We start from the raw sequence: 13858 nt of genomic DNA on the forward strand, positions 1-13858 counted from the left end.
CGTGATCATTTGGCCAAGCACCAGATCCGGTTTAAGTTTAACCCGCCAAGTGCCCCACATTTTGGGGGTGTGTGGGAAAGGGAAGTGAGATCGGTCAAAGTCGCACTTTATGCCACCATCCAGTCTCAGTCTGTTCCAGAAGAAGTCCTGAGGACTGTTCTCACAGAGGTTGAAGGGATTTTGAACTCCAAGCCCCTGGGTTATGTTTCGACAGATGTGGCAGACCCAGACCCTGTGACCCCTAATCTGCTTCTCATGGGGCGGCGCGACTCCTCCCTACCACAGGCTGTTTATGAGGATGCAGAGCCTTTAAGTCGACGCCGCTGGAGGCACAGTCAAATGTTAGCAGACCAGTTCTGGGCACACTTTATCCGGTGCTACCTCCCAACACTTCAAACCCGCTCCAAATGGCACAAGGACCCAGCACAGCTGCAACTCGGGACCACGGTCATGGTGATGGACCCTCAGCTACCGAGAGCCCTCTGGCCAATTGGACTGGTCACCAAAGCTCTTCCTGGGAAGGATGGAAGGGTTCGTGCAGCTGAAGTCCGAATCAAGGATAAGACCTACACCAGGCCCGTTGCACGCCTTGTAGCCCTACCCGCCATCCCAGACACTGACTTTGAAACTGTGCGTCCTTCTTAGGTCTCAAATTTGCTGGACAAATTAGGGGGCGGCTGTGACGAAGGACCCGCCCCGTTTCTGCCAGGTGCCTGATTGACAGGTCGAGTAGCCAATCACGCGTTAGCATAGGCAAGTTAGGTTGACGATGCTACGTGTTTGCAGAGTTTTAGTTGTTTTCCCCCACATCGTGTAGAGCTTGTGGTTGTAGTTTGGTGTGCGTGATAAAAAAACCACACACGTATTTACATGATTAATAACTGCTCTGTAAATACCAACCACCAGTATTATTTGACTGAAATCTTTAATAAAGAGAAAACCCTGGATCATCTCTCCCAGTGCATTCTTACCAATGCCCCCTGGCGGTCACAACCCGTATAAAACCAGTAAATTAGCTCTCCCCAAAACACTGAGGCTGCACAGGGGCCCAGGACAGGGGCTCGGGACAGGGGCCCGGGACAGGGGCCCGGGACAGGGCCGCACACTGTTCACTCCAAAGTCTCACGTCAGAGGTTCTGGACGAGACGGCGCTCGTCCGGACCGGATCTCCGCCTCTTAGTGACCCGGGCCATAGAGGCCCCTCACCGGCCTCACCTGCAGCTCACACTACGGGGCTGGTGTGAATGTGAAGCTTATTATCTTTCATTCAGACACATTATTATGCGCGGGGCAGAGCTCTCGTCGCCTCCAGCCTGAGCGAACTAACGTGACAGAATCGTGTTGTTTCAAACAGCAGCATTAACCGTCTCTTTGTAAGAGAAGTTCAATACCTGGAGAGTGTTGTTGAGTTTGCAGTTTCTTTACATCGTCAAGAAGTTTCTTCTTTCGTTTTTCGGCATCGGGGGGATATATTCCTCTGGACATGAGGACCATGTTGTGTTGTGTTTATGTTTTGCTCTCGTTCTGCTCGCGCACAATGAAGTTGCCCAATCAGCGCAGGTTTGGTGTCTTGGTTGCCAGATTGTCATTACAAATAAATGCAGTTTGTGCGTTGTATGTTACCGCTGTGTGCGCTGCCGCGCCAGCAGCGCTACTACACTAGTGGCGCACGCTGCGCTTGCACTTCGCATAAGACGGGTTGCCAGATTGGGGGCCCTATTAAAGCCTCGGGGCCCTACGCGGCTGCTTAGTTCGCTTATAGGCTGGGCCGGCCCTGCATATAGTGTCTGATTTATGACATAAGCAGAAGCTCAATAATAAGCTTCAGTCATAATTCAATCTATAAAATGTGTTTGAATAGAAATAATAACTCATTTCTCATTCTGACAGAAGCTTCCGCTCATTGTGACACTTTCAATCTCTTTTCCTGTCCAAACGCCTTTTTCCTCAGAAACATGTGAATGAGCGCGTGCGGGAAGACCACGCCCCCTCTGCACACGAGCGCGCGGAGCGGTACAAAAGCACGCGCTCGAGGCTGAAGCACTCACGCGCTGCGGACCGTGGATCAGAGACACTTCAAGACCCTCAAGACCCACAAGAGTCAGGACCCTCAAGAATCAGGACCCTCAAGAGTCAAGACCCACAAGAGTCAAGACCCACAAGAGTCAAGACCCACAAGAGTCAGGACCCTCAAGAATCAGGACCCTCAAGAGTCAAGACCCACAAGAGTCAAGACCCACAAGAGTCAAGACCCTCAAGAGTCAAGACCCTCAAGAGTCAGACGAGCACCAGAGGAAACAGAGGAAACATGGCTCAGGGTGAGAAAGACTCTTTTATTTTATGATTCATGTTTTAATCCGCGTTTGTCTTTCGAGCAGTTGTTGATATTAATAATATGAATAAGTTGAGGTTTTAACCCGATTAAATAAATGAATAAAAATACTGCTTATTCCTAATCGAACACGTTTTTTCTGAATCATTGACTTGATTTTGTTTGTGAAGAAAATATAAAAACCCACAAATCTTGAAAGTTCTGAAATGTGTTCAGTGTTTTCTGAAGCAAAATCTATTTTAGTGCAATAAAAATATGATTTCACTCAAATAAAGTTAAATATGTGCAGAAGATGTTTTTACTTCTTTATTCTAGTTAAAAACGATATAAAATATATAAAGTAATAAAGTAGTAATTGTAGTAGTAGTAGTAGTAGTAGTAGTAGTAGTAGTAGTAGTAGCAGTATCAGTATCAGTAGCAGTAGCAGTAGTAGTAGTAGTAGTAGTAGTAGTAGTAGTAGTAGTAGTAGTAGTATTCCACTGTGTACTCTGAATGCCTCAAGTACTGCAGTCCACTGTGTACTCTGAATGCCTCAAGTACTGCAGTACACTGTGTACTCTGAATGCCCTCAGTACTGCAGTCCACTGTGTACTCTGAATGCCTCAAGTACTGGAGTCCACTGTGTACTTTGAATGCCTCAAGTACTGCAGTCCACTGTGTACTCTGAATGCCTCAAGTACTGCAGTCCACTGTGTACTCTGAATGCCCTCAGTACTGCAGTCCACTGTGTACTCTGAATGCCTCAAGTACTGGAGTCCACTGTGTACTTTGAATGCCTCAAGTACTGCAGTCCACTGTGTACTCTGAATGCCTCAAGTACTGCAGTCCACTGTGTACTCTGAATGCCTCAAGTACTGCAGTACACTGTGTACTCTGAATGCCTCAAGTACTGGAGTCCACTGTGTACTCTGAATGCCTCAAGTACTGCAGTACACTGTGTACTCTGAATGCCTCAAGTACTGGAGTACACTGTGTACTCTGAATGCCTCAAGTACTGCAGTCCACTGTGTACTCTGAATGCCTCAAGTACTGCAGTACACTGTGTACTCTGAATGCCTCAAGTACTGGAGTACACTGTGTACTCTGAATGCCTCAAGTACTGCAGTCCACAGTGTACTCTGAATGCCTCAAGTACTGCAGTCCACTGTGTACTCTGAATGCCTCAAGTACTGCAGTCCACTGTGTACTCTGAATGCCTCAAGTACTGCAGTACACTGTGTACTCTGAATGCCTCAAGTACTGGAGTCCACTGTGTACTCTGAATGCCTCAAGTACTGCAGTACACTGTGTACTCTGAATGCCTCAAGTACTGGAGTACACTGTGTACTCTGAATGCCTCAAGTACTGCAGTCCACTGTGTACTCTGAATGCCTCAAGTACTGCAGTACACTGTGTACTCTGAATGCCTCAAGTACTGGAGTACACTGTGTACTCTGAATGCCTCAAGTACTGCAGTCCACAGTGTACTCTGAATGCCTCAAGTATTGCAGTACACTGTGTACTCTGAATGCCTCAAGTACTGCAGTTCACTGTGTACTCTGAATGCCTCAGGTACTGCAGTCCACTGTGTACTCTGAATATCTCAAGTACTGCAGTACACTGTGTACTCTGAATGCCTCAAGTACTGCAGTACACTGTGTACTCTGAATGCCTCAAGTACTGGAGACCACTGTGTACTCTGAATGCCTCAAGTACTGCAGTACACTGTGTACTCTGAATGCCTCAAGTACTGCAGTCCACTGTGTACTCAGAATGCCTCAAGTACTGCAGTACACTGTGTACTCTGAATGCCTCAAGTACTGCAGTACACTATGTACTCTGAATGCCTCAAGTACTGGAGTACACTGTGTACTCTGAATGCCTCAAGGACTGCAGTCCACTGTGTACTCTGAATGCCTCAAGTACTGCAGTACACTGTGTACTCTGAATGCCTCAAGTACTGCAGTACACTGTGTACTCTGAATGCCTCAAGTACTGTAGTCCACTGTGTACTCTGAATGCCTCAAGTACTGCAGTCCACTGTGTACTCTGAATGCCTCAAGTACTGGAGTCCACTGTGTACTCTGAATGCCTCAAGTACTGGAGTACACTGTGTACTCTGAATGCCTCAAGTACTCTTTGAATATATTTAAAGTGATGTTCATGAAAAAACAATGACCCAAAGCTTCATAACAGCAGATGATTGACAGCATTTCAGCCTGAGATGTTCTGAGTTTAGTTTTAGCCTGAGATGTTCTGAGTTTAGTTTCAGCCTGAGATGTTCTGAGTTTAGTTTCAGCCTGAGATGTTCTGACTTTAGTTTCAGCCTGAGATGTTCTGACTTTAGTTTCAGCCTGAGATGTTCTGACTTTAGTTTCAGCCTGAGATGTTCTGAGTTTAGTTTCTCCGCTTTTCCCTTTGATAAAAGCTGATTCTGATGCGACTGACGCTCCTGAAGCTGAAGACGGGAGCAGCTGGAGTCCAAAGTCACTTCCTCCTTGAGCGTTTACGAGCCCTTAAACGCAGTACTGCAAATACTTTCAACACAAATAATACTTCTGCCACACACAGACGTGACTGCGATGGACGAACCTGTGACAAACATTTGTATTTCTGACCAGCAGCGACTACGAGAAGTATTTGTATTTGAAACATGTCCAGAAGCCTTCACAACTCAGAGATTAGACTTGGTTTTATTCTGTTCCAGTCCTGCTTTGGTTCTTTTAGACCTGGTTTAGTCCTGGTTTAATCCTGGTTTAATCCTGGTTTAGACCTAGTTTAGTCCTGGTTTAGTCCTTGTTTAGTCCTGGTTTAGTCTTGGTTTAGTCCTGGTTTAATCCTGGTTTAGTCCTGGTTTGGACCTGGTTTAGTCCTGGTTTAGTCCTGGTTTAGTCCTGGTTTAGACCTGGTTTAGACCTGGTTTAGTCCTGGTTTAGACCTGGTTTAGACCTGGTTTAGTCCTGGTTTAGTCCTGGTTTGGACCTGGTTTAGTCCTGGTTTGGACCTGGTTTAGTCCTGGTTTGGACCTGGTTTAATCCTGGTTTAGTCCTGGTTTAGACCTGGTTTAGTCCTGGTTTAGACCTGGTTTAGTCCTGGTTTAGTCCTGCTTTAGTCCTGGTTTAGACCTGGTTTAATCCTGGTTTAGTCCTGGTTTAGTCCTGGTTTAGACCTGGTTTAGTCCTGGTTTAGTCCTGGTTTGGACCTGGTTTAGTCCTGGTTTGGACCTGGTTTAGTCCTGGTTTGGACCTGGTTTAATCCTGGTTTAGTCCTGGTTTAGACCTGGTTTAGTCCTGGTTTAGTCCTGGTTTAGACCTGGTTTAGTCCTGGTTTAGACCTGGTTTAGACCTGGTTTAGTCTTGGTTTAGTCCTGGTTTAATCCTGGTTTAGTCCTGGTTTAGACCTGGTTTAGTCCTGGTTTAGTCCTGGTTTAGACCTGGTTTAGTCCTGGTTTAGTCCTGGTTTGGACCTGGTTTAGTCCTGGTTTGGACCTGGTTTAGTCCTGGTTTGGACCTGGTTTAATCCTGGTTTAGTCCTGGTTTAGACCTGGTTTAGTCCTGGTTTAGTCCTGGTTTGGACCTGGTTTAGTCCTGGTTTGGACCTGGTTTGGACCTGGTTTAATCCTGGTTTAGTCCTGGTTTAGACCTGGTTTAGTCCTGGTTTAGTCCTGGTTTAGTCCTGGTTTAGTCCTGGTTTGGACCTGGTTTAGTCCTGGTTTGGACCTGGTTTAGTCCTGGTTTGGACCTGGTTTAATCCTGGTTTAGACCTAGTTTAGACCCAGTTTAGTCTTTATAGTCCTATAACTTTATTTTCGTGTCAATACCGCTTCAAATCGTCAAAGTGGGTTATAGTTTTATAGAAGAACTGGTTCTCCTCTGGAAGAACTGGTTCTCCTCCTGAACTGGTTCTCCTCCTGAAGAACTGGTTCTCCTCCTGATGAACTAGTTCTCCTCCTGATGAACTGGTTCTCCTCCTGATGAACTGGTTCTCCTCCTGATGAACTGGTTCTCCTCCTGATGAACTGGACCTGGACCTGGACCTGGACCTGGACTTGAACCTAAACCTGGACCTGAACCTGAACCTGAACCTGAACCTGGACCTGAACCTGAACCTGGACCTGGACCTGGACCTGGACCTGGACCTGGACCTGGACCTGGACCTGGACCTGGACCTGGACCTGGACCTGAACCTGAACCTGAACCTGAACCTGGACCTGGACCTGGACTTGAACCTAAACCTGGACCTGAACCTGAACCTGGACCAGACCGTGACTGAATCCAACCAAGTGTGAAGTTACTCAAGCTCTTAATCATATTACTACATACCAGAACTACTGAGGAGTCAGTTATTGCTACGGATTACACAATCATTAGGTTTTATTCCTGCTTCTACAGGTGTAACATTCTTTTAGGCCGTTCATGAGATGTGTTTGTCAGAGGTGTGGACTGGGACTCCAGTCTTGAGTCACTGTTCTGGAGAGTTGGGACTAAGACTTCTCTTTTACATTCGATTTTTAGTTGTACTTTCAGTGTTTAGGCCTAAAACAAACAGGAACACGTCCCTCCACTTCTCTGTGCGATATGAGCTGGATTCTATAAGTTGAAAAGACTTGGGGGACCACCTGAACACCAGGTGCCACAGGGGGGCGCTAGAGGGAATGCCGTCGTGTGTCGTGTGTAAAACTCTCATTGAGTTTTACACATTTTCAAACATTTACATTTGAGAGAAAACGTCAAACGGAATGCAAGAATCACACACTTCAGAACGTGTTTGTGGAGCTCTAAACTTCAGCAGCTGTTCTTCTTTTATTCATACAAAATGAGACCCCATGGAGAACAAGATTGATTAAAGGCCTTTTGGGATTTGCTAATTAGAACCAGTCGACTCGCCGTTGTTTTTGTCTGGACTCTGGTTTGGCAGAGAACCTTCTGGAGCCAATTTAGTTAAAGAGAGCGGCATCTCGGGCAGCGCGGGGTTAAACCGGGTCAAGTTTACCGTCTGACGCCACGGTGACGAGACATACCACAACGGGAGACGGCGCAGGAATCCAAGCCACACCTCCATGCCGCAGCCGACGGGCGAGAGCCAGAGGGCGAGATCCAGAGGGCGGGATCCAAAGGGCGGGATCCAAAGGGTGGGATCCAAGGGGCGGGATCCAAGGGGCGGGATCCAAAGGGCGGGATCCAAAGGGTGGGATCCAAGGGGCGGGATCCAGGGGGCGGGATCCAAAGGGCGGGATCCAAAGGGCGGGATCCAATGGGCGGAATCCAAGGGGCGGGATCCAAAGGGCGGGATCCAAAGGGCGGGATCCAATGGGCGGAATCCAAGGGGCGGGATCCAGGGGGCGGGATCCAGAGGGCGAGATCCAAAGGGTGGGATTCAGAGGGCGGGATCCAATGGGCGGAATCCAAGGGGCGGGATCCAGGGGGCGGGATCCAGAGGGCGGGATGCAGAGCTCGGGATCCAGAGGGCGGGATCCAAGGGCGGGATCCAAAGGGCGGGATCCAGAGGGTGGGATCCAGAGGGCGGGATCCAATGGGCGGTATCCAGAGGGTGGGATCCAAAGGGCGGGATCCAGAGGGCGGGATCCAAAGGGAAGGATCCAGAGGGCGGGATCCAGAGGGCGGGATCCAGAGGGCGAGATCCAGAGAGCGGGATCCAGAGGGCGGGATCCAGAGGGCGGGATCCAGAGGGCGGGATCCAGAGGGCGGGATCCAAAGGATGGGATACAGAGGGCGGGATCCAAAGGGGCGAGATCCAGAGGGCGGGATCCAATGGGCGGGATCCAGAGGGCGGGATCCAGAGGGCTGGATCCAAAGGACGGGATCCAGAGGACGGGAAAACGTGAACATGAAGACGCCGTCGCTTTAAGTCCACGTGTCGGTTTCTCGTGTTTTTGTAATTCTGACGTGGTTTGGTCAGTTTGTTCTCGTGGTAAACAATGATCACAGTTTTACGTCAGTCGAGTCGCAGTTTGTGAAGAAAATTTGATGGATAAAAGTTGAAAATGACTTGAAATGGGCTGAATCCTTCTGTGATGTCATCAAAAAGCGCCATTCCATCAAAAATGCAGAGAAACTTTACGAATTACACCTTTTTATGACAATTTAAACAATAATTTAAGGAATCAAGATGGTGCTCCGCACATCAGGTTCTGTGACAGGTGCGTAGGATAAGGGACGCTGAACTGTAAAGGGAAAGAAATCCCGCACACTGTCAAACTTGCAAAATAAAAGTTTAATGGTGAAGAGGCAACGTTTCGGCGTCTAGGCCTTCATCAGGCAAATCAAAATATGTGTATGTATATGTAAACATGTTTTCAGGTGTAATGATTTGTCAAATCATAAATGGTTTTGTTGTTGTCTTGTTCACAATCTGGTTGCTAAGTAACAGTTGTGGAATGACCTCTGTCTATGTCATATTTACTGGACATGTCAGACCAAGAAGTGACATTATAAACCTCACCAAAATTTTAAATTATTTATGTCACAATATAATCGTGTGAAATGAAAATGGTAATTTTAATTCAATTAATCCTCCAAAAGAGTTAAACTAAATGTAAAGTTCTTCTTTAACTGGCCGGTTTGTGCCACATTATGTTCCTTTATCAGTCAGAAAGTTCACTGACAATGAATAAAAGGTCTTGTTTGGTCATAAAAAAAAACATAACTCTAACTCTGAAATAAATATTCTGAACTGTTTTGTGTGTTTCAGATCTGGACATCGAGCGTGTGAACCTGGAGTGTGAGTTCAATAACGTGGACCATCGCACGGACCTGAACGGTGTGGATCGTCTCATCGTGAGGAGAGGACAAGTGTTCTGCATCAGCCTGTACCTGAGGGGCCGCTACGAGCCCGGGGCCAGCGGACTCACCTGTGTGGCAGAGACAGGTGAGGGGGCGGGGCCTGAGGGGAAGGGGCCTGAGGGGGCGGGGCCTGAGGGGCCGATACGAGCCCGGGGCCAGCGGACTCACCTGTGTGGCAGAGACAGGTGAGGGGGCGGGGCCTGAGGGGAAGGGGCCTGAGGGGGCGGGGCCTGAGGGGCCGATACGAGCCCGGGGCCAGCGGACTCACCTGTGTGGCAGAGACAGGTGAGGGGGCGGGGCCTGAGGGGAAGGGGCCTGAGGGGGCGGGGCCTGAGGGGCCGATACGAGCCCGGGGCCAGCGGACTCACCTGTGTGGCAGAGACAGGTGAGGGGGCGGGGCCTGAGGGGAAGGGGCCTGAGAGGCTGCTACAAGGTCAGTCTCTGTTTTGTTCCTCAGAAGAAAAGTATCTGAGGCCTTTTCCTGTCTCTGAGGTGGAGTCCCACAGGGAGGGGTTTTGTGCCCGGACCTGTTCTATACAAGTGTCTATCAAACCTGTATCTAAACTTCACCATACCCTATGTATCTATACTTCACCTTACAGTATGTATCTAAACTTCACCTTACAGTATGTATCTATACTTCACCATACTGTATATGTATCTATACTTCACCTTACAGTATGTATCTATACTTCACCATACTGTATATGTATCTATACTTCACCTTACAGTATGTATCTATACTTCACCTTACAGTATGTATCTAAACTTCACCATACTGTATATGTATCTATACTTCACCTTACAGTATGTATCTATACTTCACCATACTGTATATGTATCTATACTTCACCTTACAGTATGTATCTATACTTCACCATACTGTATATGTATCTATACTTCACCTTACAGTATGTATCTAAACTTCACCATACTGTATATGTATCTATACTTCATCATACTGTATGTATCTATACTTCACCATACTGTATATGTATCTATACTTCACCATACTGTATATGTATCTATACTTCACCTTACAGTATGTATCTATACTTCACCTTACAGTATGTATCTATACTTCACCTTACAGTATGTATCTATACTTCACCTTACAGTATGTATCTATACTTCACCATACTGTATATGTATCTATACTTCACCATACTGTATATGTATCTATACTTCACCTTACAGTATGTATCTATACTTCACCATACTGTATATGTATCTATACTTCATCATACTGTATGTATCTATACTTCACCTTACAGTATGTATCTATACTTCACCATACTGTATATGTATCTATACTTCACCTTACTGTATATGTATCTATACTTCACCTTACAGTATGTATCTATACTTCACCTTACAGTATGTATCTATACTTCACCATACTGTATATGTATCTATACTTCACCTTACTGTATATGTATCTATACTTCACCTTACAGTATGTATCTATACTTCACCTTACTGTATGTATCTATACTTCACCATACTGTATATGTATCTATACTTCACCTTACAGTATGTATCTATACTTCACCATACTGTATATGTATCTATACTTCACCATACTGTATATGTATCTATACTTCACCTTACAGTATGTATCTATACTTCACCATACTGTATATGTATCTATACTTCATCATACTGTATGTATCTATACTTCACCTTACAGTATGTATCTATACTTCACCATACTGTATATGTATCTATACTTCACCTTACAGTATGTATCTATACTTCACCATACTGTATATGTATCTATACTTCACCTTACAGTATGTATCTATACTTCACCATACTGTATATGTATCTATACTTCACCTTACTGTATGTATCTATACTTCACCATACTGTATATGTATCTATACTTCACCTTACTGTATGTATCTATACTTCACCATACTGTATATGTATCTATACTTCACCTTACAGTATGTATCTATACTTCACCATACTGTATATGTATCTATACTTCACCATACTGTATATGTATCTAAACTTGTACTGGAGTAGATGAAGTAGTAGTAGTAGTAGTGCTGTTAGTAGTAGCAGTAGCAGAAGTAGTAATTGTAGTAAATGTTGTATTTTTAGCCTGACCTTAAGTAAACTAAATCCATCAGTCTGTCATTCAGAGTATCGTGTGGCGAATCCTACGCTCCAAACAGAATGTGTATAGTTATAGTTATAGTAATAGTAGTAATAGTTATTGTAATAGTAGTAGTGGTAATAGTTATAGTAATAGTAGTAGTAGTAATAGTTATAGTAGTAATAGTAGTAATAGTTATAGTAGTAGTAATAGTTATAGTGGCAGTAGTAGTAATAGTAATAGTAAAATTAGTAGTAGTAATAGTTATAGTAGTTAGTAATAGTTATAGTAATAGTAGTAGTAGTAATAGTTATAGTAAGTAGTAGTAATAGTAGTAATAATTATAGTAGTAGTAGTAATAGTTATCGCAGTAGTAGTAGTAGTAGTAGTAGTAGTAGTAGTAGTAATAGTTATAGTATTAGTAGTAGTAGTAATAGTTATAGTAGTAGTAGTAGTAATAGTTATAGTAATAGTAGTAGTAATAGTTATAGTAATAGTAATAGTAATAGTAATAGTTATAGTAGTAGTAGTAGTAGTAGTAGTAATAGTAATGTAAAGGATTGTATTTTACCTTCAGGAATAAGAACATTCACAAACTAAACTATGTCAGAAACATGAGGGAAGCGCAGAGGGAAACAGAGAGGGAAACAGAGGGAAACAGGGGGAAACGCAGAGGGAAACACAGAGGGAAACAGAGGGAAACACAGAGGGAAACAGAGGGAAACGCAGAGGGAAACAGAGGGAAATGCAGAGGGAAACACAGAGGGAAACGCAGAGGGAAACAGAGGGAAACGCAGAGGGAAACAGAGGGAAACAGGGGGAAACACAGGGGGAAACAGAGGGAAATGCAGAGGGAAACACAGAGGGAAACGCAGAGGGAAACAGAGGGAAACAGAGAGGGAAACAGAGGGAAACAGAGGGAAACAGAGAGGGAAACAGGGGGAAACGCAGAGGGAAACACAGAGGGAAACAGAGGGAAACAGAGGGAAACACAGGGGGAAACAGAGGGAAACACAGAGGGAAACAGAGGGAAATGCAGAGGGAAACACAGAGGGAAACGCAGAGGGAAACAGAGGGAAACACAGAGGGAAACAGAGGGAAACAGAGAGGGAAACAGAGGGAAACAGAGGGAAACAGAGGGAAACAGAGAGGGAAACAGGGGGAAACGCAGAGGGAAACACAGAGGGAAACAGAGGGAAACAGAGGGAAACACAGAGGGAAACACAGGGGGAAACAGAGGGAAACACAGAGGGAAACAGAGGGAAATGCAGAGGGAAACACAGAGGGAAACGCAGAGGGAAACAGAGGGAAACGCAGAGGGAAACAGAGGGAAACACAGGGGGAAACAGAGGGAAACACAGAGGGAAACAGAGGGAAACACGGGGAAACAGAGGGAAACACAGGGGGAAACAGAGGGAAACAGAGAGGGAAACAGAGGGAAACAGAGAGGGAAACACAGAGGGAAACACAGGGGGAAACAGGGGGAAACACAGGGGGAAACACAGGGGGAAACAGAGGGAAACACAGGGGGAAACAGAGGGAAACACAGAGGGAAACAGAGGGAAACGCAGAGGGAAACAGGGGGAAACACAGAGGGAAACAGGGGGAAACGCAGAGGGAAACGCAGAGGGAAACACAGGGGGAAACAGAGGGAAACACAGGGGGAAACACAGGGGGAAACAGAGGGAAACACAGGGGGAAACAGAGGGAAACACAGAGGGAAACACAGAGGGAAACGCAGAGGGAAACACAGGGGGAAACAGAGGGAAACACAGGGGGAAACAGAGGGAAACACAGAGGGAAACAGAGGGAAACGCAGAGGGAAACAGGGGGAAACACAGAGGGAAACAGGGGGAAACGCAGAGGGAAACGCAGAGGGAAACACAGGGGGAAACACAGGGGGAAACAGAGGGAAACACAGGGGGAAACAGAGGGAAACACAGAGGGAAACAGAGGGAAACGCAGAGGGAAACAGGGGGAAACACAGAGGGAAACAGGGGGAAACGCAGAGGGAAACGCAGAGGGAAACAGAGGGAAACACAGGGGGAAACAGAGGGAAACACAGGGGGAAACAGAGGGAAACACAGGGGGAAACAGAGGGAAAGTGTTTGCTTGGAGCTGTTTAAACCCAGATAACTGCAGAGAACATGAAGTACTTCACATCAAGTACTTCATATCACCATTGCGTTTAGTCCCTGAACACACAGAGGGCATTCAGAATATAACCAGCATTATTGTCCTCCTTTAAACAATATAACATATAAGTACAATTCTGAGTCATTGTGAGAGAAAATGCAAAAATGTAAAACACGGATTGATTTTAAACAGTGCAAAAGATTTACAAATGTGACGAGGGTTTTGTTGAACTTAAAGTATTCAAATGTAGAGTGTGCAATGTGTTAATGCCAGAGCAAACTAAAACCGTTTGACCCGTCATGTGTGTTTGACCTGTCACGTGTGTTTGACCCGTCATGTGTGTTTGACCTGTCACGTGTGTTTGACCCGTCATGTGTGTTTGGCCTGTCACATGTGTTTGACCCGTCATGTGTGTTTGACCTGTCACGTGTGTTTGACCCGTCATGTGTGTTTGGCCTGTCACATGTGTTTGACCCGTCATGTGTGTTTGACCTGTCACGTGTG

The 13858-nt window shown here is 45.8% G+C and overlaps 1 protein-coding gene across 1 annotated transcript in view; it reads left to right on the forward strand.

Annotated features, from left to right (window-relative positions):
• The first annotated feature begins 2065 nt into the window (after window positions 1-2065).
• The window catches only part of LOC140384283 (protein-glutamine gamma-glutamyltransferase 2-like), a 29839-nt gene continuing 18046 nt past the window's right edge, over window positions 2066-13858 (forward strand). The window contains exons 1-2 of the mRNA XM_072466022.1: window positions 2066-2318; window positions 9023-9199. Of these exons, the coding sequence (XP_072322123.1) occupies window positions 2309-2318; window positions 9023-9199 (187 nt within the window). The 5' untranslated portion in view covers window positions 2066-2308. The remainder of the gene's footprint in view (window positions 2319-9022; window positions 9200-13858) is intronic.

This window comes from Eucyclogobius newberryi, unplaced genomic scaffold, assembly GCF_026437365.1.
Source record: "Eucyclogobius newberryi isolate DKJ021-1_F unplaced genomic scaffold, fEucNew1.0.hap1 SCAF_105, whole genome shotgun sequence".
NCBI classification, from domain to species: domain Eukaryota; kingdom Metazoa; phylum Chordata; class Actinopteri; order Gobiiformes; family Gobiidae; genus Eucyclogobius; species Eucyclogobius newberryi.